At 34.8% G+C, this 26,514-nt stretch overlaps 1 protein-coding gene across 1 annotated transcript in view; it reads right to left on the bottom strand.

The window, feature by feature from the left end:
• LOC138711997 (copine-8-like) overlaps positions 1-22,363 on the bottom strand; it is an 82,639-nt gene extending 60,276 nt beyond the window's left edge. The window contains exons 1-7 of the mRNA XM_069843345.1: positions 21,884-22,363; positions 21,695-21,802; positions 16,809-16,950; positions 15,963-16,088; positions 12,050-12,204; positions 11,349-11,637; positions 739-868 (exon numbers count right to left, since the gene is read on the bottom strand). Coding sequence (XP_069699446.1) covers positions 739-868; positions 11,349-11,637; positions 12,050-12,204; positions 15,963-16,088; positions 16,809-16,950; positions 21,695-21,762 — 910 coding nt within the window. The 5' untranslated portion in view covers positions 21,763-21,802; positions 21,884-22,363. The remainder of the gene's footprint in view (positions 1-738; positions 869-11,348; positions 11,638-12,049; positions 12,205-15,962; positions 16,089-16,808; positions 16,951-21,694; positions 21,803-21,883) is intronic.
• Positions 22,364-26,514: the final 4,151 nt, after the last annotated feature.

Raw genomic sequence — 26,514 nt, 5'->3', positions numbered from 1 at the left:
ACATTTTAGACATTTTGTATTTTCATAACTGAGCCTCTCTGGCTCAAAAAGCTAATATAATTGATATTTACGCATATTTTTGCTTAATCAGTCTTCAAAAGTACTCGCCAAAATTTCTTCTCCTGCTTATTCTGCAATCTTTTGCAATGGCATTGGTGAGGACTGCTCAAGTGACTTAATTAGCACTACTAATTTCCAATGGTATATGAATGACCACATTTTTATTACATGATGAATACAGTTAGATAAAAATGTAGATTAAAGATAGTGAGAATGAGTTTGGATGTATTTTCTGTCTTCTCATGTCTTCCTTGAATTCACTTAACATAGTATCAAACTAGTATTAAGGTTGTTCCTCTTCAGGCAGATTGGCTGGATCATGATGCTAACCTCTGTTACCTTCTAATTTAAAAGATATGGAAGCTTAGAGATTCTATCAACCTCCTCCTTATGCGCTAATAAAATTCATTATTAATAAAATATTTAAAAAAATAATAGGTAATTTCATACATCATTAACCATTTTTATGACCGTACTTAAATAGAAACCTCTGTATACCAATGAATGTGCTTAAGAGTCTAAAAGTTAAAATAATAGCAAGAACAGAATATTCTTTTCTGCATATATCGACTTCAGATAAGCTGAACAATGTCAAAAATAATGAACAGAAGGCAACATCATACATCTATTTTACAAATAAATCACAAGAAAAGAATGGCTGCATGACAATTCTCTTACCTGTGAAATCAATAGCTATAGTACAGTTCAGCTGCATGCCTCCCAAGATGTAATCCAGAAACGAGTACACCTTTCGGAACTCATAATGCATGAGAACAATCTCACCTGAATTCTTATATGACGATTTTCGCTGAAAGAAAAAAAGTAAAGAACTGTAAATTTGAAGTATTATGCTTTTCATATATATACTGTTAATACTACACTGATGCTGCAATGTTGATAAGCATAGATTCTTGAAGGATACATTAATATAACTATAATTTTCCTTTGTAAAGAAAATAAACATAAAATATCCTGTTACTACATTTGTAACCCTTGTATTTATAATTAATTCAATTTTCACTTTTCTAACTGAACATTTTTGTAGAAGAAATACTTCAACATAGTCATTCCATATCAAATCAACACACTTTAGCACCATTTTCACCTGACTTTCAATTTCAATGAAATCTGGTGAACATGTTATTATGTATGTAAGAAATGAACACATACAAAATTGTTCACAATTATAAAATTATACCATGTTTGAGAAATTCAAGATCAAACTTTTCAACACGACCTTAAATTGTAGTTCAAGGTCATTACATTGTTGTTATATAACATCTTTATGTCTGTTTCATTAGCTCCCAAATGGCATCTTAAAGAATAGTGTGGCTCAATTACAACGTGAGATATTTAGATTTTAACATTAAAAAGGCGAAAATCTCTCATTTTTTAATTAAAAAATTAATTCCAAAAAAAGTATTCCGCAGAAATCTTTAATATTTCAAAAAATTAAATAAAACCATAAAATCTTGAGCAAAGTTTCATGGCTATCCAAGAGGGTTAGGTTGTATGCTATGTTGATTTGACATGAAACGACTCCATACTATGAAGTTAACAAATATTTAAATAATAGACCAGTAGCAACAAGTTAGGAAAAAAACATAATTCATTCTTTTAAATCTCTCTTCCCTTTGTAGATTATATATAGTAGTCATCATCATCATCATCGTTGTTGCCATCGTCCTCATCATCATCCATTTAAATATAAGGTCCAATAGCTTATTACAGTCTCAAAGCTGAATTTTCATTCCATCTCTCCTTTGGATGATCCAATGATTTCTTTCCATGTGGATGGTAATGAAGCAAGGCTTTTGGGAGCCAATGAAATTAGAACTAAGGAAAGTGATATACAAATCAATAGTATGCAATACACAGTACACAGACATAAGGTGCTGAGACCTAGAACCTTTAAAAAATATATATATATATATATATATATATATATATATATATATATATATATGGAAGATTGAGAATATTTTCATTTCACTTATTTCTTTGAAGGTAGATTGATTCCAACCTTGTTTTTGATTTTAGGTTGGGGTTATCAGCCCGAACGACTTCAAGCTGGTCAAAATTATTGTTTACGGAAATGAATTTCTTAAGACGTTTGGCAAGGTGTTGAAAATTGGATAGAGCCAGAAATGAAACACTAAAAGAGAGAATGAGTGTTCCTGACTGAAGTCTTCAATTTTTAATTTTATTGATAATAAACAACTGGAATAATATGGTCACATAAGGAGAATGGCAGAGAATAAATTGAAATGGATTCCACCAGGTAAGAAAAAAAAAAAAGAGGAAGATGAAGGAAACTATGGATAAGATGGATAACTGATATCAAACATGTCACGCAAGAGAAGAGATTGAAAAAATTGTACTAGAATGACGAGGTTTTGTGGTGAACAAATTAAAAGTATAAAAACTCTAGGATTATAAAGATGATGTTAAACATTGTAAACCTGTTTTATATAAAGAATGAATCGTAAGTAATGTCATTCATTTCAAGGGGTTATTCTTTGAGATATTTTAAACAAAACAGTTTAATACAATTTTGTTCGTTTTTGCTTCCTTTTCGAGAAAAAATTATTTTATATGAAACATTTCATAGCATATTTAGGGAAAGCTAATGAATTAATTTCTAATATGCTCAGTCAATTTAAGAGAGCAATGTATTACGATAATAAATTACTGAAAGAATTTTAGTTGTGTCATTTAATTGTGCACAAATTTGATCCGACAAATGTAAGTTTTCATTCTGCAAAGAAATTTTAAAACTTGATGCACTGTGACAATGCTGTAAAGGTTACTGCCTGGAGAGAGCAGCTCGCATATGCAAGAAATGAGTGAGACAATGAAAAATGTAAACATAACACAATTGCTTTTAAAGATGGGTCGGAAAATTTGATTTCTTGTATGTAAGTTTACCAGTTACTACTTTAAAAATTAAAGTGGGAGGGAACTATTTCAACAATGTACATGACAATAACCTTCAACAAGCCAGGTGAAGGGGTTGTTCAGAGCAACACAACTTCATGTGTACTCCCTGCTGGCTGCAGCACTGCACGATCTCATAATTCATGTATTTTAAAATGCATATTTTTCTGGAAAACTATTCAAAATATAGCAAAATGGTATTTGACTTTTTTGTTCTTTACTGAAGGAATCATCCACCAGAATTAATAACATTATTTACAGTCCACCCTGCATATAAAATAATTCGAGACCATTTGATTTAGGCAGAACAGAGAAAGAATTATATGCAGATATTGACTATGACGAGGAACCACAATCTGCAGAAACAAGACAAGCAGAACATGATTTTTATAATGATGAGCTAAAAGAATAATAGGAGCAGCAACAAAAACAGGTATTGAACTGGAGACTCCCAGCACAGGAAAGAAATGGAAGCATCCACCAATTCATAGGTGATGTACTAAGACAGAGATATCTCACACAAACAAATACTCAACTCCACTGAGAATTTTCATGTTATATTTCTCACAAATTATCGATCTGCTGGGGACTCAAACAGATATTATGCACAATATCTTCACGGAAAAGATGAAGGGACTGCATCACTTCCTGACATGACGAGATCAAAAATGCTACTTTTTCTGGAAATTATTATTAAATATTCGTAATTTAAATATGTATTGTATTGATTAAGGCTGGTTGAGTGGAAGAAAAGGCCGTATGGCCTTAACTCTGCCAGCGAAAATAAATTATTATTATTATTATTATTATTATTATTATTATTATTATTATTATTATTGTTGTTGTTGTCGTCGTCGTTATTATTATTATTGTTGTTATTGTTATTATTGTTGTTATTATCATCATCATTATTATTGTTGTTATTGTTATTATTATTATTATTATTATTGTTATTCTTATTGTTGTTGTTATTATTATTATTATTATTGTTATTATTATTATTATTATTATTGGTGTTATTATTATTATTATTATTATTATTATTAGGGGTGAAGAAGGGATAGTGACGCGAAACATACAGCCTCTCCTATCCAAATGCCATCCTCACCTTCCCGTGGTCCACCCTGTTTCTACCAACGAGGAAATGGCGACCGAGTCACAGCGGTATAACTGTTTCATCAAATGCAGAGGAAATGCTGCATTACAAGCCTGTCCAGAGGCTAAAAGTGGCAGCCCCACTACTGGACTACCTAACGATAAGGCTAGTAACCTATCTTAGGGAAAACTACATTACTTTTAAGCCTCAAACAAGCAGTATAAGGATAGATAATTTGATGACAACCCAGAGCAAGTCAACGGTTAAACGAAATTGGAAAAAACAAAATATGTTCACATACGCTACTTGGAATGTTAGAGGGATCAATCATAAAGAAGAAGAACTAGATGAAATATTGAATAAAAAGCAGATTAAAATAGCAGCAATAACAGAAACAAAAAAGAAACTAAAAGGTACAACTGAAACAAAAAACTACATAATCATATATAATGGTGTTAATAAGAAGACAAGAGCACAGGCCGGAGTAATGATTTGGATTCATAAATCAATAAAAAACAAAATAAACAATTATACATACTGGAATGAAAGAATATTAGAAGTACAACTCCAGATAGGAAGAGGCAAACTAACTTTCTTTAGTCTTTATGCTCCAGAGGAAGGAAGAGTTGAAGAAACTGAATTGTTTTATGCCCAGTTGCAAGAAATTTTGAATAAAGTAAATAAAAATAATTACATATTATTAGCCGGAGATTTAAACGGTAGAATAGGCAACATCGAAATAAAAAATACCATAGGAAAATTTGGAGAACCTACCATAAACAATAATGGAGAAAAAGTAAGAGATTTTGTATTATACAATGAAATGAAAATCATGAATTCATTTTACAACCATAAAGATATTCATATGTATACATGGTCAGCACGTGGCTCAAAATCTATCATAGATTATTTTATAGCAAATAGAAAATTATCCGAATTATTTTTAGATGTCAAGGTCTTCAGAGGAAGTGACATTGGATCAGATCATTACCTTGTATTAGCAAAAGTGAGATATACACCAAGATGGCTACATTTAACAAAGATAAATGCCCCCAAAAAAGAATTAATGCGTTACAAAATTAGATTAATCCATGACGACAGTGTACGCTGGCTTTATCAAAAAAGACTTGAACAAAAAATGTTAGAAATACCTGAAGATGAAGACATTCACAAAGAATGGGAAAATATTAAAACTCAAATATCACAGGCAGCCACGGAGAGCATCGGAAAATATAAGGCTTTCACACAAAAGAAAAAATTAAGATCTTGGGATGATGAAATTAAGGAGATCATAAAAAATAAAAATATAGCTTATAGAAAATACCTTCAAACAAAATCCGTTAATGATGAAATAGATTATAAACATAAAAGGGCGATAGCTAACAGAGAAATTAGAAAACGACACAGGCAATCATGGAAAGAGTTTATATCTTTTTTAGAAACTGACATTTATAAAATGAAACCCAATACATATAAAATTTTAAAATACATGAACAGAGACATAAAGGAATCCGCCAAGATAAACCCTTGCCCCAAAATAGAAACATTCCTAGACTTTTACAAAAACTTATGGAACAATCCTACTTTTGATTCAAAATTCTGGGACACAAAAAACCCAGATGAACAATGCATTACAAAAGAAGAACTACAAGAAGCATTAAAGAAGACGAAAAATAGTAAATCACCTGGAGAAGATAACCTAAATTCAGAATTGTATAAATATGCAGGAGATCTATTTCAAGAAAGATTACTAAGATTTCTAAACAGAATATATCTGACTGCCACTTTACCGGAAGAATGGAAAAATAGTGTAATTATTCCCATATATAAAACAGGAGATAAACAGAATGTTGAAAACTATAGAGGGATTAGTATCCTCAACACATGTTATAAGATATTTAGTAGGATTTTAAATGAAAAATTAAAAAAACATGCTGAAACTTTCCTTCTGGAGTGTCAAAATGGCTTTAGAAAAGGAAGATCATGTGTAGATCCATTATTTAGTATCAAACTATTGTTGGAAAAAAGAAGAGAATTTAATTTAGAAACCCATATAGCTTTTATTGATTTTGTGAAAGCTTTTGATAAAGTCCGAAGAGACCTTTTATTCGACATATTACAAGAAAAAAATATTCCAAATTTGCTGTTCCAAAATATAATAGAAATCTACACAGACAGCAAAATAAGTGTCAAAATAAATAACTGTATATCCGAAAGAAAATTAGTTAATAATGGAGTTCGACAAGGTTGTCCACTATCACCAACTTTATTTAATATTTATATAAATGAAATTATTTTAAAATGGAACCAAATCTACACATCAGGAATCAAAATAACCAGTGCTCTAACATTAAATACCTTACTCTATGCCGATGATCAAGTCATAATTTCCAATTCAGAGGATAATTTACAAAGAGGATTGTATACATTAAATGAAATATTAAAAGATTTTGGGATGGAAATTTCAGCACAAAAATCAAAAGTAATGGCATTTTTAGGACAAGACCCAGTGAGAAGTAAGATAATACACAATAACCAATGCCTCGAACAAGTGCAAAATTTCAATTATCTGGGTTGTGAAATATCTTATCAAAATGAAAAAGATGTGAACAAGAAAATTACCAAATTTACACAAATTCTAGGAATAATAAACAATACATTAAAAGCTAAATTAGTACAAAAATCTACAAGAATAAAAATATATAATACACTAGCATTACCCACCCTTCTATACGGAAGCGAGATTTGGACATTAAAGAAAAAAGACATGAACAGAATCAAAGCAACGGAAATGAAATTTTTCAGGAGAACAGCAGGATATACTCTTTTAGACCGAAAAAGGAATGAAGAAATTTTAGAACAATTAGAAGTAGAGTCAGTAGAAGAAAAAATCACCAGATACAAATTCAATTGGCTAGATCATGTAAGAAGAATGGAAAATTCAAGAATCCCAAAAATTATGATGCAATATAAACCTAGAGGACATCGTCGACCAGGAAGACCGTTAAGAAGACTGCTAGATGGGGCCGAAACAGGTCTACAGAGGCCTAATTCGTGAAGGATGATGATGATGATGATGATTATTATTATTGTTGTTGTTGTTGTTATTATTATTATTATTATTATTATTATTATTATTATTATTATTATTATTATTATTATTATTATTATTATTATTATTATTTATCCAGCTATTTGCTAACAACATAACGTCCACCACAGTCCACTGTAGTCTATTCAGTTTTTGTTTTTCATGAGAAATGAGGGGTATTTGATCAGTGTTCATTATAGATGCCTGTTGCTAATAGCCAGAGTTGGGGTGTAGTCAATATATACTGCAGGGCTGTGTTTTCTGCGACTGGTACTAATAATTTTAATTTACTTCTTTTGTGGTTTATGGATGGACAGTATAGAAGAATGTGTTCCAGATCTTCATCATGATTATTACACCACAGACAGATAGGAGTGTCAGAAAGGTGACAATGTGACCTGTTCTGACTCTTGCTAAAAATGTTTAAACATGTCTGGGCAAGTTTTTGTACATTTCCAGGTCATTTGGTTTCTTTTGTACAGACTAAAATTTTTCCTTTGTCAGAAGAGAGCCAATTGTTGATCCATAGGTTTATAAAATGAGACTTTACTGAAGCAAAAGCACTGGACAGAGATATCACTTGAAGAGGTCTTGGTTGCAAATATGTTGCCTGTTTTGCAATGTTATCGACTTTCTCATTTCCAGGTATACTACAATGACTAGGTATCCAATGAAATGTTATTTCCTTTTGGAGTTTTTTTAGTTTACTTAGTTGTTTCTGAATTGGAATAATTCCATGTGCATATAGATTTGGTACATATTTGATTATATTAAATATAGCCCCCTTGGAGTCGGTAAGTATACAAACAGTTTTGCAGAAATTTGAGTAACACACTGAAGAGCAGCATCAATAGCTAGCAATTCAGTGTCAAGACTGGAGGATGAACATGGTATGAAGTAACATTCTTGATATTTTGGAATATAATACCCTGCTCCTGATGTCCCATCATTAGGGTTTAAAGATCCATCTGTATAAATTTGAAGGTGAGTCTTATGTGCTGTAGAGTAGTGCCATGGCATCTTAACTAAAGAATGTTTGGAGAATCATTTTTGAAATGATTTCCTGGAATCTGTATGCTATATTCTGGAATCACTCATTTCCATGGAGGAATTTCGTTCACAACTAGAGTTTTAGCAATGAGTGTATCTATGATATAGATTGATATTTCTTCTTTGTTTATTTTATACAAATTACACAGGATATTATCTGACAGTTTGAAGAACATCTGAGATCTGGATGAGGCTTGCAATTTTAAATGTATTTTTAGATCCTTTTGTAATACAATGAAAACTCGTTAGCACATTCATTACCACGTTTTCCTCTTTAGTACGTCTACTTTTGAAAGTCCCAGCCCCAATTCCATTAAACATACATTAAAATTACCCATTTACATGTTTGACGTCTCCTGCTTACTGTGTTCAAACTTGGCAGTCAGTGGCCTTATTGATGAACAATTGCACATCGTGCATGCATGCATTCTCTCTCCCACTCTCACCACCTCACCTCAGCCACCCATGCCAACACACTGCTACTTCGTTTCCGTTAGAAGAAGACGAAAGAGGACGAAGTCCGATAGTATCTTCAGTAACTTGTTTCACTGTTGGTGGAAGTTTGTATGTAAGCCACGAGTTTGTATGCCATGGATAAGAAGAAAGTAAGGCACATTACAAATGAAGAAAAATGGTGCATAATTCAAGAAGTGGACAGCAACCTACACATGAAGCGCGTTGATATTGCACAGAAACTAACATTCCTCCGCCAACACTGAATACGAGTGAGCAAAAGAAAAATAATCGAAGCAGTGTATTTAGAAGGAAAAAGTGGTAAACGAAAACGTGTACGTGAAGGTCAGTTTCTAGAGTTAGAAAACGTGTTACTAAAATGGTTCAAACAAGTCTGCACTTCAGAATACACCAATCGATGGCACCGTGGTTCGTGCTAAAACAACGCATTTAGCACTACAAATGGGATTTTCAGACTTCAAAGCTTCAAACAGTTGAATTGAAAGGTTCAAGAATTGTCACAATCTAACGTACATGTGTATCCAAGGTGATGTTGCAAGTGTGAATACTGACACTGTCGAATCATGGAAAAATAAGACAACTCCATCCACTATAGAAAAGTACAACTCCAATGATGTTTTTAATGCAGATGAGAAAAAAAATGTTTTTCAGTAGTACAGTTTCCCGTATATGACGAACAAATTTTTTTGTCCCTAGAAAATCGTACTAACGAGATTCTACTGTACATAGGCTAAACTCTGATTGGTTGAATATTACATCCAATTTCTAGGGCAAAAGTTGATGTGGATTTTGGTATTCCTAGGCATAATCTTAAGGCTGAGTTTTGAAGAACAGAAATTTTTTGTAGATGAGTTGCTGATGCTCCTCCCCATATTTCACATCCAGAGGTCAATTATAAAACAGACGCATTGATATCTCATCCTCATTCCTTATTAGCTATGATCTTCAAGAGATTTAATCGGAGTGGACACTGCAAAGCAACATTGGTTAAATGTGTTTTCCATAAAAAATTAATCCTAGGTTCTTAGGAGTTGGATTGTACTGAATTTCTTGATTATTCAATTAAATGTGAGGTTTACAGTTTTTTAAGCTATATCTTCTTGTGAAGACAGTATATTCAGCTTCTGATTGTACATAGATTCCAATTGGATGCCCAATTACTGATATCATTTACAGCTGTTAGTATAACTTTTAATGTTTCATTTGGATCAATGTTCGTAGTCCATATTGTAACATCATCTGCATAGATATTTATTTTTATCTCAGGTGGAACAACATCAGGTAAGTCATGTAACATATTAAATAAATTTGGGTTTAAAACAGAACCTTGAGGTATACCACCTGTAATTTTTTTGGATAAAGATAAATGATTATTTACTGAGGTTTGAATTGTTCTTTTATTAAGAAATGAATGTAGAAATCTTAGCATTCTGCCTTTGATTCTAAGTTTCATAGATTGTAATCAAATGGATCTGTGAGGATAATTACCAAATGCGGCTTCAAAATCTATCATTACAGGTAACGTGGTCTTTTCTGTGAAACCTTTATAAATTTCATTCAAGTGATAGATAGTATCATGGCTATTAACGCTAAGCACTGCTGTTGCACAATGGATTCCGCAAAACACAAGCGAAATATTCTTACGTTCAAATCATCGAACATTACTTCGTCTTCATATTTGTGATTTTGACTACACTGCTCTTCACGTCACATGACTCATATGACCGCCATTTAAAATTGTCATCAGGTTACGAAAACTTTTAGTATTTTTACGCTATTATGTATTACAATAATTATGAACTGATTAATGTACATTACCGTATTCAGTACTAAAAATAAACATTGTACGTATTTCAAAACCTTATTTTGAATATCTATATGAAAATTACTAAATTTCAACATGGAAAAAAGTTTGTGGAGTACAGTGTATCTTTACATAACCTATAAGTGTATTTTCAAATTATCTGGCAAAATTAGTTATCTAGCACTGGCTTTGTCCCACAGTTGCCAGATACGAGAAATTCTATAGTATTGTTCTTCTTTGTTCATATATTTAGGCCATGATGAATTATAATAAATGACGAACGCAGTGTGGTCAATGATAACTGGTGAAGACAATAAGAACAAGACTGATGTGAGTTATGAAGAGGCCCTAATCGTCCCTCTGGAGTAATCATGGTCAGATTTACTCTCCCCCTCCCCCTCCCTCTCCCTCCCTCTCTCCTATTGGTTCTCATCATATGCATGAGGTTTGCTGTAGCGTGTAGGTATCCAGTTATTAACCAATTACAGAATATATGTCACACCAAGAATCTCAAAGTACCTGCAATGCCTAATATTGCTATGGAATTTTCACAAAGTTACTGCTTTTCTGGTACTGAAGGCACCACCAAAAGCTAGGTGATGAAGTCATAATATTACATGTAAAAACTTATGCTTATGGCTTTAGTTAGTTGAGTGTCTAAAATTCTTTGGTATGCCACAGACTTGGTGTAATATGGGACCTACAGCTTAACTTTCCTCCAGAGAATCCAAAGATCTCATGGTTTGATCCTATGATACTTGCGGCCAAAGGCACGCTAGAAAATCACAACATTGAGAATGACTAACGCAAAAATGAAAGACATCAACATAAGGTACCTGTTTCTGTGGATGTAAACAAGCATACACATTCTGTGGTCCAGGACCTTGGCTCAGATCTTTCAGAGTCATGAAACACTCTCCTATCAAACTATGGTTGCCACTGCGGTTCCAGTCATAACACAGCACTTTGATAGATCGATCCATATCTCCACCACATAACGATCGCACTGGTATAGTAAAAGGTTTCCAGTTTGGATTTAACGTCCATTTTATCACTTCTGTCCTATGCACAACACAGTACTCTCCATCTTCACCAACTTTGTAGAGTTCAAGAAAAGGATCTGATCTAGAAAAAATAAAAAAAAAAATCAATATTCACATGTAATTCACTGTTTGTTCCATTTTTATAGGGAACTGAAATTATTGTTAAATAAATGTTTTTTTAACTGGAGCTAACCCAAATACTCAACAGTTTAATCTCACCACCATCCTTTCATTATTCTTGAATCTTAAGGTACCTAATAACTTGTGCATACATGATAGTTCAAACAAAACATGTATTCACTGAATCTACCCAGCTTTTGTAGTGCTAACAATAACATATGTTAAATATAAACTGTGTCACCACTCTCATTGTCCCTTCAGTTAAACTTTCTTGGAAGACAAAATCCCGTCAAGTATCTCATCGGCCTATTCTTCTGTTGCTGCTCTCTGAAGACTCCATTAACCTCTAGACTTCATAAGTATAAAATGTTTACCTGCCAAACCAGTCTTTACGATCCAGATGACGTCCACTAAACTGCAAAACCACCTCATCTCTTGTCACAGCCATCTCCTCAGCCATAACTGTCAATTCACCTTTATTACAAGGCATTCCCGTCAATGGTATTGTTAGCTTTCCTCCTGACACAACCTGTAACAAATAAATATACTGGGTATTTCAGAAATCAACCGAAGAAATTGAAGAGCTTGTAGAGGGGTCCTAAGAAAGTATTTTAGGATAGGGAACTAGGCCACTTTGGGTTCAAACTTGCATGTAATAGTAGGAAATATTTTTTGGACCAGTACGCCACTGATTGAACCTGCACATGGCATAGTGATACATTTGGAAATGTATCTGATTCAATATTGCTATGTCTCTGTGACATAATTGGTAAACACTATAGATAGTTTCTGTCAGAGGATGAGGTTGAACATTCAAACTTCAGCAGGTGTTTTTTTTTAATTAAGGTATGTAACTTTAAACTTGTGTTGTAACATTAAAAAGCAAGCTCTAATTATTTTGTTGTAATGTACTACGTAATAATGACAATAATTGTTTAGAAAGATGGAGAAAGAATGTAGTTTAAGAAATGCATATCCATTACTCTGAACAAGTTACGAATTTCATACAACTTAAATATTAAAATGGGACAAACGTGCATGAAAATGAAAACACAAAGGTCATGGATTCGTCACCTCTGCAAACAAAGGCCAGCGCATTTCTAACAATTATCTAAGTTTATAGGAGTCCAATGTGACTAACTTGATCTCAAGTGAACTGTACTGAACCAATGGCTATTAGTGTACAGTACATTCTTGCCGAAAGCATAATAATTTTATTAAATACAACAATACATATTTCAGTGATTCGAAAAAGAAAGAATTCAGAGATCTCACCAATAAAATAAGAGGTAACGGAATAAAGAAAAATTACCACAGAGGGACTCGAGCGTACTATCTTTTTGGCCTGAGGTCTGACACGTTATCTATTGCACCACAGCTTCATGCTGTACAAAAGTACACAACCGAAAATGAATGAGGGTGAAACAAAAAGCAGTGCACACTCTGTCATTAATTGTCGACAATTTTACAGATCCTGTAACAACTAAATTTTGGATACACAGTTGACTAGTTTTTAAAAGGATGGATAATGACAGGATACCCAAACAGTTCCTACAATATCAACTCAAAGGAAAGAGAAATGTGGGATGACTGAATAAATGACTAAGGCCAGAAGCCTAGACTGGGAAAGGATCATGATTAAGATGATATCAAGGCAGGACACAACACATATTTAACTGACGTTCAGAATGAAGAATTAATAACTGATTAAAATTTTTATTGTTAAGTAAAAATTAATCATGACAATAGAAAAATAATGTAAATGTATTCATTTCCAATGAAAGTTACTAGAAAAGGCCCTTGTAATGTGCAACTAATAAAAGCTTGATAATATAATATGCTAGATCAGCAGGCCTCCTGATGAATATGACCAAGACACAAGTAATGTCAAACGGGCCGGAGTCACCCATAATAATTGATGGTGCAGAACTACAATACGTATCTGAACACATATACCAAGGACAGCTAGTCTCCTTTCACCAGAAGACAGAGAAGGAAATAAAACAAAGGATTTCTCTCGCGTGGAAGGCATTCTGGACTCTCAAGTTCATCGTACTGGAGAGAACACTCAGCAAGAAACTCAGAATAGAAATATTGGAGACTTGTGTAACTCCTGTACTGTTATATGGGTGTCAGACATGGCCAAACTTCGTAACAGTCTCCAAATATGCCAAAGGAAGAGGCTGAGAAGGATACTAGGCTTATCACTGAGGGACAGAGTTCCAAACGAAGTGCTACAAAAGATGTCAGCAATTAAAGATCCAACACTGCAAGCCACCAACACCAAATGGAAGTGGGGAGGCCATGTTGCAATACTTAGAGACGGAAGATGGACGCAGAAAGTCACACTATGGGATCCCCGCATTGGCAAGAGATCACGCGGAAGACTAAGAAGATGGGCCGACCTCTTCAGTGAACGTGTAGGAAGCCATTAGTCAAGCAGAGCAAAAAATAGGGAAGACTGGAAAAACCTAAGAAGACAAATGACCAGCGACTAAAACCAGTGCGACAGAAACAAGCGAACAATATCAAACAGTGCAGAATGTGAACCAAGTAAACAATACCAAGCATGTAAAAATTCTCTTATGCGCAGTAGCTCACTGCATGAGACAAATACAGCTCTCCCTCTATAGGAGGAGGCCTTTGCCTTAAACGGGACATTTTTAGGCTAATCATTTCAATATAATACACTAGTGAAATATAAATTATTCGATATTTTATTTATGCTTTTTTTATTTCATAGTGCCTATTTTCTATTATTTAACTGCCTTTTTAAGCACCATAAGTGCCTACCATCTGGGCTGTACAGTGTACTTATGTTTAAGGATTACACCAAACATTATGATCCAATTATATACCTACAGAACTCAGCTCGCAACTCTCCTAAACTCAAAGACAAAACCATATTCTCATAAAAATACCTCTTGGAGCTTCCAGACGAAATCAGAATGCAGTAATATACCATAAAAGAAACCGAACAAGGGTTGCAAGGGATAGTGAGGTATATTTCATAACCTATCCTATCCAAATCTCATCCTCAACCTGCTCGTGGTGCAACCTACTTTTACAAACAAGGCTTTGGGGACCGAACATTGATGGCATAACCACAACAGAAATAGAAGAAATGCCATTTTACCAATTAACCTTTAGGAGCCATGTGTCCATTATAGTGACCAGCTAGTATTATGGTCATGACATGATATAATATGTTATAAATTGTATGTTATATATAAAATACGTTGATATTCTTTAATTTTACATGATATTAAGGACATTGCACTTGATTGAAACAATAAACAAAATTTTTTTTGTAATTTCTTTTTTCTTAAAAAGAAGCAAAATCATTTCAACTGCAGTTAACTGAAACCCCATCAGCTTCCTTGCGTACCATTACACCAATTGCTTTACATGGGCCTTCCCCATCGTTTACCATAGGTTCAATTGACTGAAGTGGCTGGGACATGAACCTGCGATCTTAGGCATGATATGTTGGCCGGACATATCTTGTGCGCCTTAAACCGCTTGGCTAACGAACCCAACACGAATTTACCCGATAATGTAGATATACGAACCTCTGGTTAAGAGTTAGGAATTTCCATGCAATAGTGACATAAGTCTTCCGACTTCTAAGGGTTAATACTGGCCTGTCACGGTGTTAAAAGATGACCACAAGTGGCGATTGGTGGAATAGTTGGTGGATCAAAAGGCTCCTCACGATTAGGTCCGATGGACTCATTGTCCGACAGTTGCGGCTTGAGTGAGTGGGTAATGTAACCACCATAAAAAAAATGGTGCACACTTAAAGAACGGTTACATCTATGATGTGATGAGAAAAATAGGAATTTACAATAATCTAAACCGCCTTCTATGCGATCAAAAAGAACAAATAATTGAAGACCATCTTCAAACCTGTAATGCATTACCTGCTGGATCCATAATAGAAAAATACTGAAGGGCAAGAGCGCTAATGACTTCACTGCCAAGGGCCAAACAGTAGACAACACAACAACAGAAACCGAACAATAACTCACGGAAATAAGCCCATTTTATACATTGGAAAAAAAAAAAAAAAAGCAAATTGCTTATCACAAACTAACAAAATGTCAATAATTTCTGCACTTTAATGTAAATTTAAGCCAAATTCAAGAACAAAAATTGTCTTTACATTTAATTTCTTAGTTCTTTATTACTTTCAACAGAATTCTATGAATTATGGAGAGTTTATAACTATGTTTGAAAACAAAACGAGAAAAATGAAAATAAAGAGTGAAAAATTATAAATAATACCTGTCCTAGAGTTGTTTCACAGCGGCCCAAGAAGTCCTGCTTTTCCAGTCTTGGATCACAAGTGTCCACATCATAAACTTCGAACTTCAGGTGCTGTTGCTCTTCAAATCTATACAATAGATGTACCTACAAATCACAGTCATCAAAATTTAAAAAATATACGCTGGCTGGCAAAAAAATATGGGTAACTTCATAAAAACATACTCATCATCAATAAACCACCAACTCGGAGAGAGAGCATTGTTAAATAAAGGAGGTTTTCTGACTATGAAAAGATGTATTCAACATGTCATAAGATGTCATAAAATGTCATCCCATGAGTCACTTTCCACTCTCAAAGTGTCAGGTTTTACAACACTGACTGACACTAAAACCTTTGGAACAGATGTATTACAGGGGACACATCACCACAGTACACAAAAAAAATGTCAGCAGTTGGTTAGTGTTTTTTTTTTTTTTTTTTTTTTTTTAGTAATTGATATTTGGTAAGCTATAACTGACATTATCAATAAGCCATAAATACTACCAAAATGAAGACATTAAATAAAGTAATTTTTCTATTTTATAATTTTTTTGAAGGACCCAAATAGTCCTAGCCTTAAAAATGATGACTCCCCTACTGCCATTATCGCAATTAGTTTTCATTTTCATCATGTTTTGATGATAGTAAGTATGAAATACAACAGGAAGTTTTCTCTTTAAAACTATCTAAACCCCACAAACTCAGTACATTTATGCAGAACTTTTGTTTCAAAAGAGTTTTTGTGCTGTTTTGTTCTCTGTGTATTTTCATGAAACAAGGATAAAGATTTTAAAACTGCTAACATCTACCTATCATATTATTACCTTTTTGGCGAAGTTAGGATTAAGTGTATTGTGTATGGTCTCGGTACGAGCAATCTCCTGCCAGTCCAACATCTGAAAATTCTTGAGATATACAACACACATAGGATCAGATTTGGAAAATACATCGCAGTCCAGGAGATTTCTGGAAGAAAAAAAAAAACTTATATACTGCATGTAGAACAAAAAATGGTCCATGTGAGCTATACGACCTCTTCCTCCACTCCTGACGTGCATGAGCATATGCTTTTGCCTGCTTCAGATGTCAAGTACAGCTTGCTATCGTCATCATAAAATATTCGCCCCTCAAAGAAAGAAACATTAAACAGTGACAGAAATTGTAAACTAATAATAATTTAACTACATAATTGTAAACTAATAATTCAACACTTAAAAAAGTAAACGTTATTAAATATTGATTTGTAATTGTTAGGAGCTAGCAATTGACTGAATGACTATCTCATGGCATATCTTGAGCACTGAATGACAACAGTGGGCATTAGAACCAAAATAAGAAAATGAAGTATTATCTTCGAAGAGGTGGAAAAATTCAAGTATCCTGGAGCAATAGTAACAAATATAAATTAAACGCAGAATAAATATGGGAAATGCCTGTTATTATTCGGTTGAGAAGCTTCTGTCATCTAGTCTGCTGTCAAAAAATCTGAAAGTTAGAATTTATAAAACAGTTATATTACCGGTTGTTCTGGTATGGTTGTGAAACTTGGACTCTCACTTTGAGAGAGGAAAAGAGATTAAGGGTGTTTGAGAATAAGGTTCTTAGGAAATTATATTGTGCTAAAAGGGATTAAGTTACAGGAGAATGGAGAAAGTTACACAACGCAGAACTGCACACACTGTATTCTTCACCTGACATAATTAGTAACATTAAATCTAGACGTTTGACATGGGCAGGGCATGTAGCATGTATGAGCAAATCCAGAAATGCATGTAGTGTTACTTGGGAGGCTGGAGGGAAAAAGACCTTTTGGAAGGCCGAGATGTAGAAAAAATTAAATTATGGTTTATTTAACAACGCTCGCAACTGCAGAGGTTATATCAGCATCAGCGGTGTGCCGGAATTTTGTTCCACAGTTCTTTTACATGCCAGTAAATCTACTGACATGAGCCTGTCGCATTTAAAGACAATTAAATGCCATCAACCTCGGCCAAGATCGAACCCGCAACCTCGACCATAAAAGGTCAGCGCTATACCAACTGCGCTACCGAGGACGATTCGAGACGTAGATGGGAGGATAATATTAAAATGGATTTGAAGGAGTTGAGATAAGATGATAGAGACTGGATTAATCTTGCACAAGATAGAGATCAATGGCAGACTTGTGTGAGGGCGGCAATGAACGTCCGGATACCTTAAAAGCCGTAAGTATTACAAATAATGCAATACAACTTTCTTGACATAAAGTCACGTAGGGAACTGATGTGTTGTAGCTGAAGTGTATAAATCAGTGTAATACATGCGCAGCAGCTACTCCTACTTCCAGTCACTATCGCTCAAGATATAACGTGAGATGTGTACCAGCTATAATGTACAAGTGTATGGTTTCCATTCACTTTGAATGTATACTATTTTCCTCCTCTTGCCCTTTAGTAAACATCCACTCAAAGGTCTCTTCTCGTAAATGGTGATCAGTACTATTGAATGATTGTCGTACTAGATTTTCAAATAACCAACAAATTTAATATTGAAGTAGTAATACACACAAAATATAATATAGATATCAAATTTAATTTAAAAATGTAATAATCCTTAGTCATGACCACACACACATGTATTTATACATCCCACCCTCCCTCTCTCATTCCCAATCCCTCTCCCTCTCTCTCTCATATTATATTCATAAACACATGATGGTGCTATTAACACTTATGATTAATTTTATTAGAATAATCATGCACGTAAATGCCAAACACACACTCCTAAAAGCATATCTTCTTCCTTGTGAATATTCAATGGACTTATGATCGAACTATGACCACAACAGCAGCAATATACCAGTGTCACTATAATGTCAACATGGATTGTGAAGTTCAATGTAAAATCATAGCTTGTTAACATTAGGAAGAACTTCGAAAAAATATTAAATGAAACACGGTTCTAATCAAAGATAATCAATACTACATAAATAATGTGCTATTACATATTCAATAGCTAAATAAAAAGTTCAATGCTTACAATGGTTGCTTACATTCTCTGTAGGCTAATATTAAAAGTTCTACTACTATTATCCTAGGCCAGCTAAGAGGTCCCAAGGCAAAAAAAAATGTGATCTATACAGTTTAAACTCCTGTGATCAAATATTCAGTAGGTATTGTTATAAAGCCTAAGGAAATTAGTATTTACTTAAAACATGTAAAAGGCGTTCCAGTGAATGGGGATGACATGTTAGACACTTATAGAGTGGTTGCACTTAAGCTATCCTATTTCATGTCTACTCTAGGTCTAAGTTTCGGAATTGTCCCAGTTTCTAATTAGGTACAGTTTCCCTGGAAAATAATGAGACGATTGAATATTCCTAAGTCTCAGATATAAAACACTGCGCATGATCAGAGACCAGAGCACTGATACACAAGATAACGAATATTGAGTTACTTAAATTCAGGCTATTTGGTTTGTTACTAGCATCGTTCCAGAATTCACTTCAAAAACTGCAAAAATATGATAATATTACGTAAATAAAAGATAAATATATACATAAATCGTGTAGTTAAATCGACAATGGACCTTCATGACTAGATCAATACTCCGCACAGAAAGGAAAGCTTTCGCGTCGTTTCAATAGCTCAGATGCTAAGACTTCCGCGTGTTGTGTAGAAGAGAGCGAGTTCGATTCTTAGTCTACATCAACGGTTTTTTTTTTGTCTAAATAACGTTGAAATAACTAAGTAACGTTGAAGTAGAGTTTTACAAAGTCCTCAGATTAAGTGTTAATGATCACAGACAATACAAAATTACAAGTTATAATATTATAAACGTTAATCTAATGAATGCATTTATATACACACATATACAATGTAAATGCATATATATTAAAAACTAACAATTAAAATGAAACTAAAAAATATTCCTAAGCCACACAGACAAACTTTTACAAAGGTTTAGAGTCCTTAGGCTATGTCATTTGTTGAGTAATTATTACAATATTTTATTAGTAGCTTTCCCAAATGTGTAATAAATGCACTCGCACAAAAACAATTTTTGTTAAAAGTGTGACTTTGGATTATTTTATTCTCACCCCTTCAGTTGATTTTAACTATTTTATCTACGTGTTTGCAATAGTGTTTAATTTAATGTGCTTTTAACTTTATTCATATTATGATTGAATGAAAAAGGACTGTTGCAGTTATTGACTGATTACATATATTAATACTAATTATTAAATGCATCTGTTAAGTAACTAATTGCAGTATCTTTTGCAAAATCTTGAATGTTTAAGTTGTCAATAATATTTCTGTACTATATAGCCTACTATAAGACGTTAAAAGAATTTTCAATAGATTTGGGATCCTCTACATTATAATCACTGGTTTTAATGAAAAAATATTTTCTTTCTTAGGATATCCTCAAGTTCAACTTTAATAATATTCCGAATAGCTTTAATTGCATTATCTGAATTTTATACTTTTCTATTCAAATGTATTCTATTTCCCTCTTTCATAATTGAAAAAGAGAAGGATAGTCACCTATGCCCACCGACGCCATCGAAATCGAGACGAATTGTGGGATCAAGTTGTTGACACCTGGGAAGATCTCGCCGGGGATTAGAACTTATTCCACAATCTCGTGACATCCATGCCGGACTGACTTAGAGCTGTAATAGAAGCTGATGGTATGTGGACAAGATTTTAAGTTAACAGGTCTCTTTTTGTTTCGAATGATTTTTGTTTGAGGAAGAATACTTTTAACTTCCAAGTAATATTTATTATTTTTTGACGAGGTTCAGCCCACTTGTAAGACCCAGAAATTGGGCATAAATTATTCATATTTTTCGACAAATTAGATAGTCGAGGAACTCTGAAGAAATTAATTACACCTCAATAAAAAAAAAAGTTTTACCTGGGATCGAACACGAGACATTTTGGTTGTACAGCGGAACCAACACGCTACTATATGAGCTGCCGAGACAAGACAGTGACAGCAGCAGTCCAGAATGTAGATCCCTTAGCAGGCATTTGCCATTCGGTACAGTGAAGCAATGATATTTTGTGACTCGAGCTATGTTGTGAAATCCTGGCCTTAAATGGCAGTCTTCTTCGTGATCCTTATTCTGGTCCTTGTCCTTGTTGTGGTCCTTGTAACAATTCTTGTACTATTTCTCATGTTATGTATCGTTACGTCGATATCGAGTGAACCGCGCTGTAGAACTTTAACTTCCGACGACCAAGAATCGTCTCATTCTTTTTAAGGGTAACTGTACATCCGACGGCCTGTTTATGATTGTGAATCGACCTAAAAGGAATCGCCCTAGAACCAAGATCGCTGATGATACAAATCACCAGCAGTGTACGCTAGGCGAAGATTACCATATTTGAACAGTATGTGTACTACATTAGGCATGGCATTCAGAACACTCCATGCCGGATAACTATAGGAGTAACTACATTCCTCAAAGGTCAAACATTTCAATGAGATAATTTGAGACTTTACAACATGCTACATAATTAAATATAATTACCGGCATCCTAGAATATTAAAATTCTCATGGAAATTTTCTAGCCAGATCCCAGCTCGATATTCAGAATGTTCAATACCGTACGTATATTTAGTCATCTATATTTTTTTTTCCTATAAGCCCTTACCTCCTACTGTCTATTATTGTCGGTTCCCTGAAATAAAATGAGAAAGCAATAGAAACCAACTACTGTACCTGCAGAATATAGATAACTCCACTTCTGAAGTTGGGTCTGAGGCAGATCCTGGTACAAAACGTGCCATTATTTGAACTTGGCTTCACAACACTAATTCTGAAACAGAACTAATGAGATACACAAATAAACAAAATGATTATCCTGATGACAATTTATTTGCACATAGACTATGCAAATAATTAAGTTACCTTGCTATAAAACTTAGGTTACAGACGTTGTTTTTGACAGATATTTCATTTTGCTGTTATTTTCGTTATATTCTACTATCTATTACGATTTCAATGTTGGGGAAGTCCAAATCGCTTTATGTGTCATACAGCATTCATTAATATTACAAATCAATTACGCTATTCTTGCGCCACTATGCAATACCAAACATCTGTAACATAAAAACACGCCACGCCCACTATCGAAGTTACGTTGTTTAACAGTGGTGGAATCTCTACAAAACCAACATTCTACAGTATGTAATGCAATAAAGCAATTCAAACCGTAAATTGTCTAAATGCTACGCAACATAAGAATTTATATATCGTTATATTCAGAAGTTGAAAGCATAGTGCATTGCCATGAATCACATTTACGCTTCGCATTTTCCTTATATACATTCATAATCATAAAGCCTCCCAATTACTATTATTACCAACTTAGAAATTGCACTACTACTTGCAATTTAAATCTCTGATCTTAAATATTCCCCACATGAAGTTTACCGGTATTATTCTTTTAAGCATTTCTTTAGGGGTATTTACAGAGCCATCTGCCATCTATATGAGCATTTCCGAATCTCAGCGCTGAACAATCTGATGGCCCTTCTATACTAAAAGACAGGTTATGAACCGACGAAACAGGAAGTAGTTGGATGGGCGAGAGGAAAGTGCGGGTTAGAGGGGTAGCCTGTGCAGTGATGACATGTTGAGTGTGGGGGATGGAGGGGAGAACGAGAACGGAGCTTTTCATTGGACCTCGCGTGAAAATGTCGTCTGCTAACGAAAATCTGGCAACGGAATCACGGAGACAGTGTAGCCAGTTCATTTGCAGTACCACGTGCATTACGAGTCGCATTTCGTACCAGCGTCATTAGCTCGTGCTTTCTTAAAAACAGTAATTTTAATTACTAATATTGTGGATAGTGTTATCGAGAACTATAGACAGTAGTTATTTTAAACATATCGGTGACAAACGCTGAACACGCTTTGAATCTCGCGCCACTATGTGGCAACAGAGCTCAGAAAGAGACCAACAGAACGTTGCTTCCGGTTTAGTCGGTTCATAACCTGGCTGCTATAATAGCTATACTAAAAGCCAGGTTATGAACCGACTAAACCGGAAGCAACGTTCTGTTGGTCTCTTTCTGACCTCTGTTGCCACATAGTGGGGCGAGATTCAAAGCGTGTTCAGCGTTTGTCACCGATATGTTTAAAATAACTACTGTATATAGTTCTCGATAACACTATCTACAATATTAGTAATTAAAATTACTGTTTTTAAGAAAGCACGAGCTAATGACGCTGGTACGAAATGGGACTCGTAATGCACGTGGTACTGCAAATGAACTGGCTACACTGTCTCCGTGATTCCGTTGCCAGATTTTCGATAGCAGACGACATTTTCACGCGAGGTCCAATGAAAAGCTCCGTTCTCGTTCTCCCCTCCATCCCCCACACTCAACATGTCATCACTGCACAGGCTACCCCTCTAATCCGCACTTTCCTCTCGCCCATCCAACTACTTCCTGTTTCGTCGGTTCATAACCTGGCTTTTAGTATAGCTACTTAGGAAAGAGATCTTATAATAAAGTACAAGAGAAGAAAGAAGAAATCTTATCAAGTCCTCATAGATGGCCAAGCATCTTCCACTTATATAGCAGAAGCTGGAGTTCCACAAGCCTCTGTACTTGGTCCTACTGTTCACGCAACTTATCTAGGCAGCTGGGTCCCTTAGTGTTTTCTCGCTGCCCCGTAGCCAACTGCTAGCTACCTGACCGTCGATGCTGCAGTTGTACATACAGTTACAAAAACATCGTTCGGTATTTATTTTCAGTGCATTCCACTGGATATGGTAGGTGAAGGTGTATGGATCCACAAAAATATAAATAAATCGCATTCTTCTTCGTCTGTGTACACCCATTCATAGTGGTCAGTTTCAGCATCATTCTTTCTTCATCCACTCTTTCCAACACAGCTTCGTTTTTTACTCTGTTCGCTTCACACACCATCCTTATCCATATCCACATTTCAAATGCTTCTACTCGTTTCCCGTCACTTCGTCGTAACGACCATGTTTCTGGCCCCATAAAATGCTACACTCCACACAAAGCACTTCCCTAGTCTCTTTCTTAGTTCTTTTTTCAGAGTTCCTCAGAAGATGCTTCTTTTCTATTAAAAGCTTTCTTTGTCATTGCTATTCCCCTTTTGATTTCCCGGCAGCAGCTCATGTTACTGCTTATAGTACACTTCCCAAGTATCTCAAGCTGTCCACTTGCTCTACTGCTTCATTTAAAATTCGCAAGTTTACCTTCTTTATTTTTCTTCCTATGACCATGATGTTCGTCTTGGTGGCATTTAGTCGGCCTAGTTGGCGGGGTTGGTATAGCACTGGCCTTCTATGCCCGAGGTCGCGAGTTCGATCCCGGGCCAGGTCGATGGCATTTAAGTGTGCTTAAATGCGATAGGCTCATGTCAGTAGATTTACTGGCATGTAAAAGAACTCCTGCGGGACAAAATTCCGGCACACCAGCTGATATAACCTCGGCAGTTGCGAGCGTCGTTAAATAAAACATAACATTAAGATTGTTGGCATTTATCTTCATTCCATACTGCTCACAGCTGTCATTTAGCTCCAGTAGCATATCCTTTAGTATCGTCTCCTCTTCTACTAATGCTAACAATGCCATATTATCAGCAAATCTTATACAATTCATTCTTCCTCGTCCTACTATCACTCCTCCCATGTTCTGAAAACAGGTCTTCACTAAATTCTCCAAGTAGATGTTGAACAGGGTAAGTGATAAAGGACATCCTTGTACTCTCTATTTCACTTCCTTCTGACATTTCTTCTCATATCCTGACTGACTTGTTTCTGAACAAGCCTCCTCTGTTTCCAACCCACGCCAATTTTCTTTAGGATCTCCCATCAGTTTATTTCAATCCACTCTGTGAAACGCCTTTTCTAGGTCCACAAATATTGTATATACTTCTTTATTCTTGCCTAGATATCTTTAGCAGTAAGCAAGCAAATGTATTTTACCTGTCTCATAGAATGTCCTTCCCTCTCCTGCCTCGCTACCGCTAGAAGCTACTTCTCTGCTCCCCGTGCCCCTCTCTTTTAGCTGCCCAGATAAGTTTCGCGGACAATATATTGTACTGTCTCTACACTTCAGACATTCCAACTACTCTCAAAACTAAAACACTTCTATATGCTCATAACACAGTTACATATAGTGTTAAATTCAGTCCTCAATATGCTGTCTCTGAGGTTCAAAATCACGTACTTCTATTAGAAGAATTGCTTAAAGAATGGCGTATTTCTTTAAATCCAGAAAAATGTCAGTCAATAATTTTATCCAAGTGTTTAAAAAGACCTCGTGATAAAATAAAAATACGTAATCAAGAAATTCAATATAGTGACTATGTAAAATATCTTGGTATTACTCTTGATAACAAATTGTTATGGCACAAGCACATAAAATCTGTAACAACTAAGAGCTCTCTTAGAATATCTCATCTTTACTCTCTATTCAAATCTCCTGTTCTCAGTCTAAGAAGAAAAGTTATGCTCTACAAAATGCTGATTTTACCGATCATAACTTACATCGCCCCAGCTATAGTTTGACAACTTCAAGTGAAACCCCATAAAACACGCCAACTTCTGGAATCTCTCTCTTTCTTTCTTCTCTCTCACTCGCTCCTCGTCATTCAGTCACCAATCACCACATAAATATCTGAGAGGGTGTGTGTGTGTGGGCATTGTGACCAATAGAAGAACCACTCTCCAGTATTACCACAATAACGGATTCTTCATTTTTGCCTCGACTGTCGGCTAAGAAGGTTCCATTATGCTAGCATTGCAGGCAACTAGTCAACGTTTTAATGCTTTTGTTAGCAGGTTTGACAAACTGTGAGTGGACCCGCAAGTACATATTGCATAGTGCTCTCTCTCTTCCCCCCGTGCTTTCTCACTTGCTCCTCCCCAAGACAGTCAGCACTCACGTAGTAATTCGGTCAGGATTTCAGTTCGATTTGTCAATCTATAGGTGTTAAATTCCAAAAACAGTGTTTCAACCTCTTCAAATTGTTCAAAATAAAGTGCTCCATAATTCAGACTGGTACACAACTAATGCACAAATACACTTTGATCTGGACATGACATTTTTGAAAGACTCATTACGTGAATAAGTTAAGAAGTTTTATAACAGTGCAAATTCTAGTGAAAATCCATTCATCAAGCGCCTTGGCCAATACAATGCAAACTTCTACAAGAAGCACAGAGCACCAAAATCTTTTTTAAATGAATAACATGCACTTTTCCACAACCTCCGACTTCCTAACATCTACATTAATGACGCCATGCCCAATTGTATTGACAGCTGGACATGAACAATACTTGTGCATTATTATTTGAATTTTTACACTAAATATGAAAAGGTAGAAAACATATTTGTTTTGGTACTTTATCAATAAATTGCTGTATGTGACAAAAAAAAGTCTGATGGCATTCAGAAATTAAAAACAATTATCAAGACTTTAAAATCTTCAAAACAAAATTAGTAACTTAGCTCTAAAAAATCTAACAAAGAAAGCTGTATGCCATATTACTA

Source organism: Periplaneta americana, chromosome 13, assembly GCF_040183065.1.
Source record: "Periplaneta americana isolate PAMFEO1 chromosome 13, P.americana_PAMFEO1_priV1, whole genome shotgun sequence".
In the NCBI taxonomy this organism is placed as follows: Eukaryota; Metazoa; Arthropoda; class Insecta; order Blattodea; family Blattidae; genus Periplaneta; species Periplaneta americana.
The sequence above is the reverse complement of the archived record's forward strand: the minus strand, read 5'-3'. Positions and strand labels throughout refer to the sequence as shown.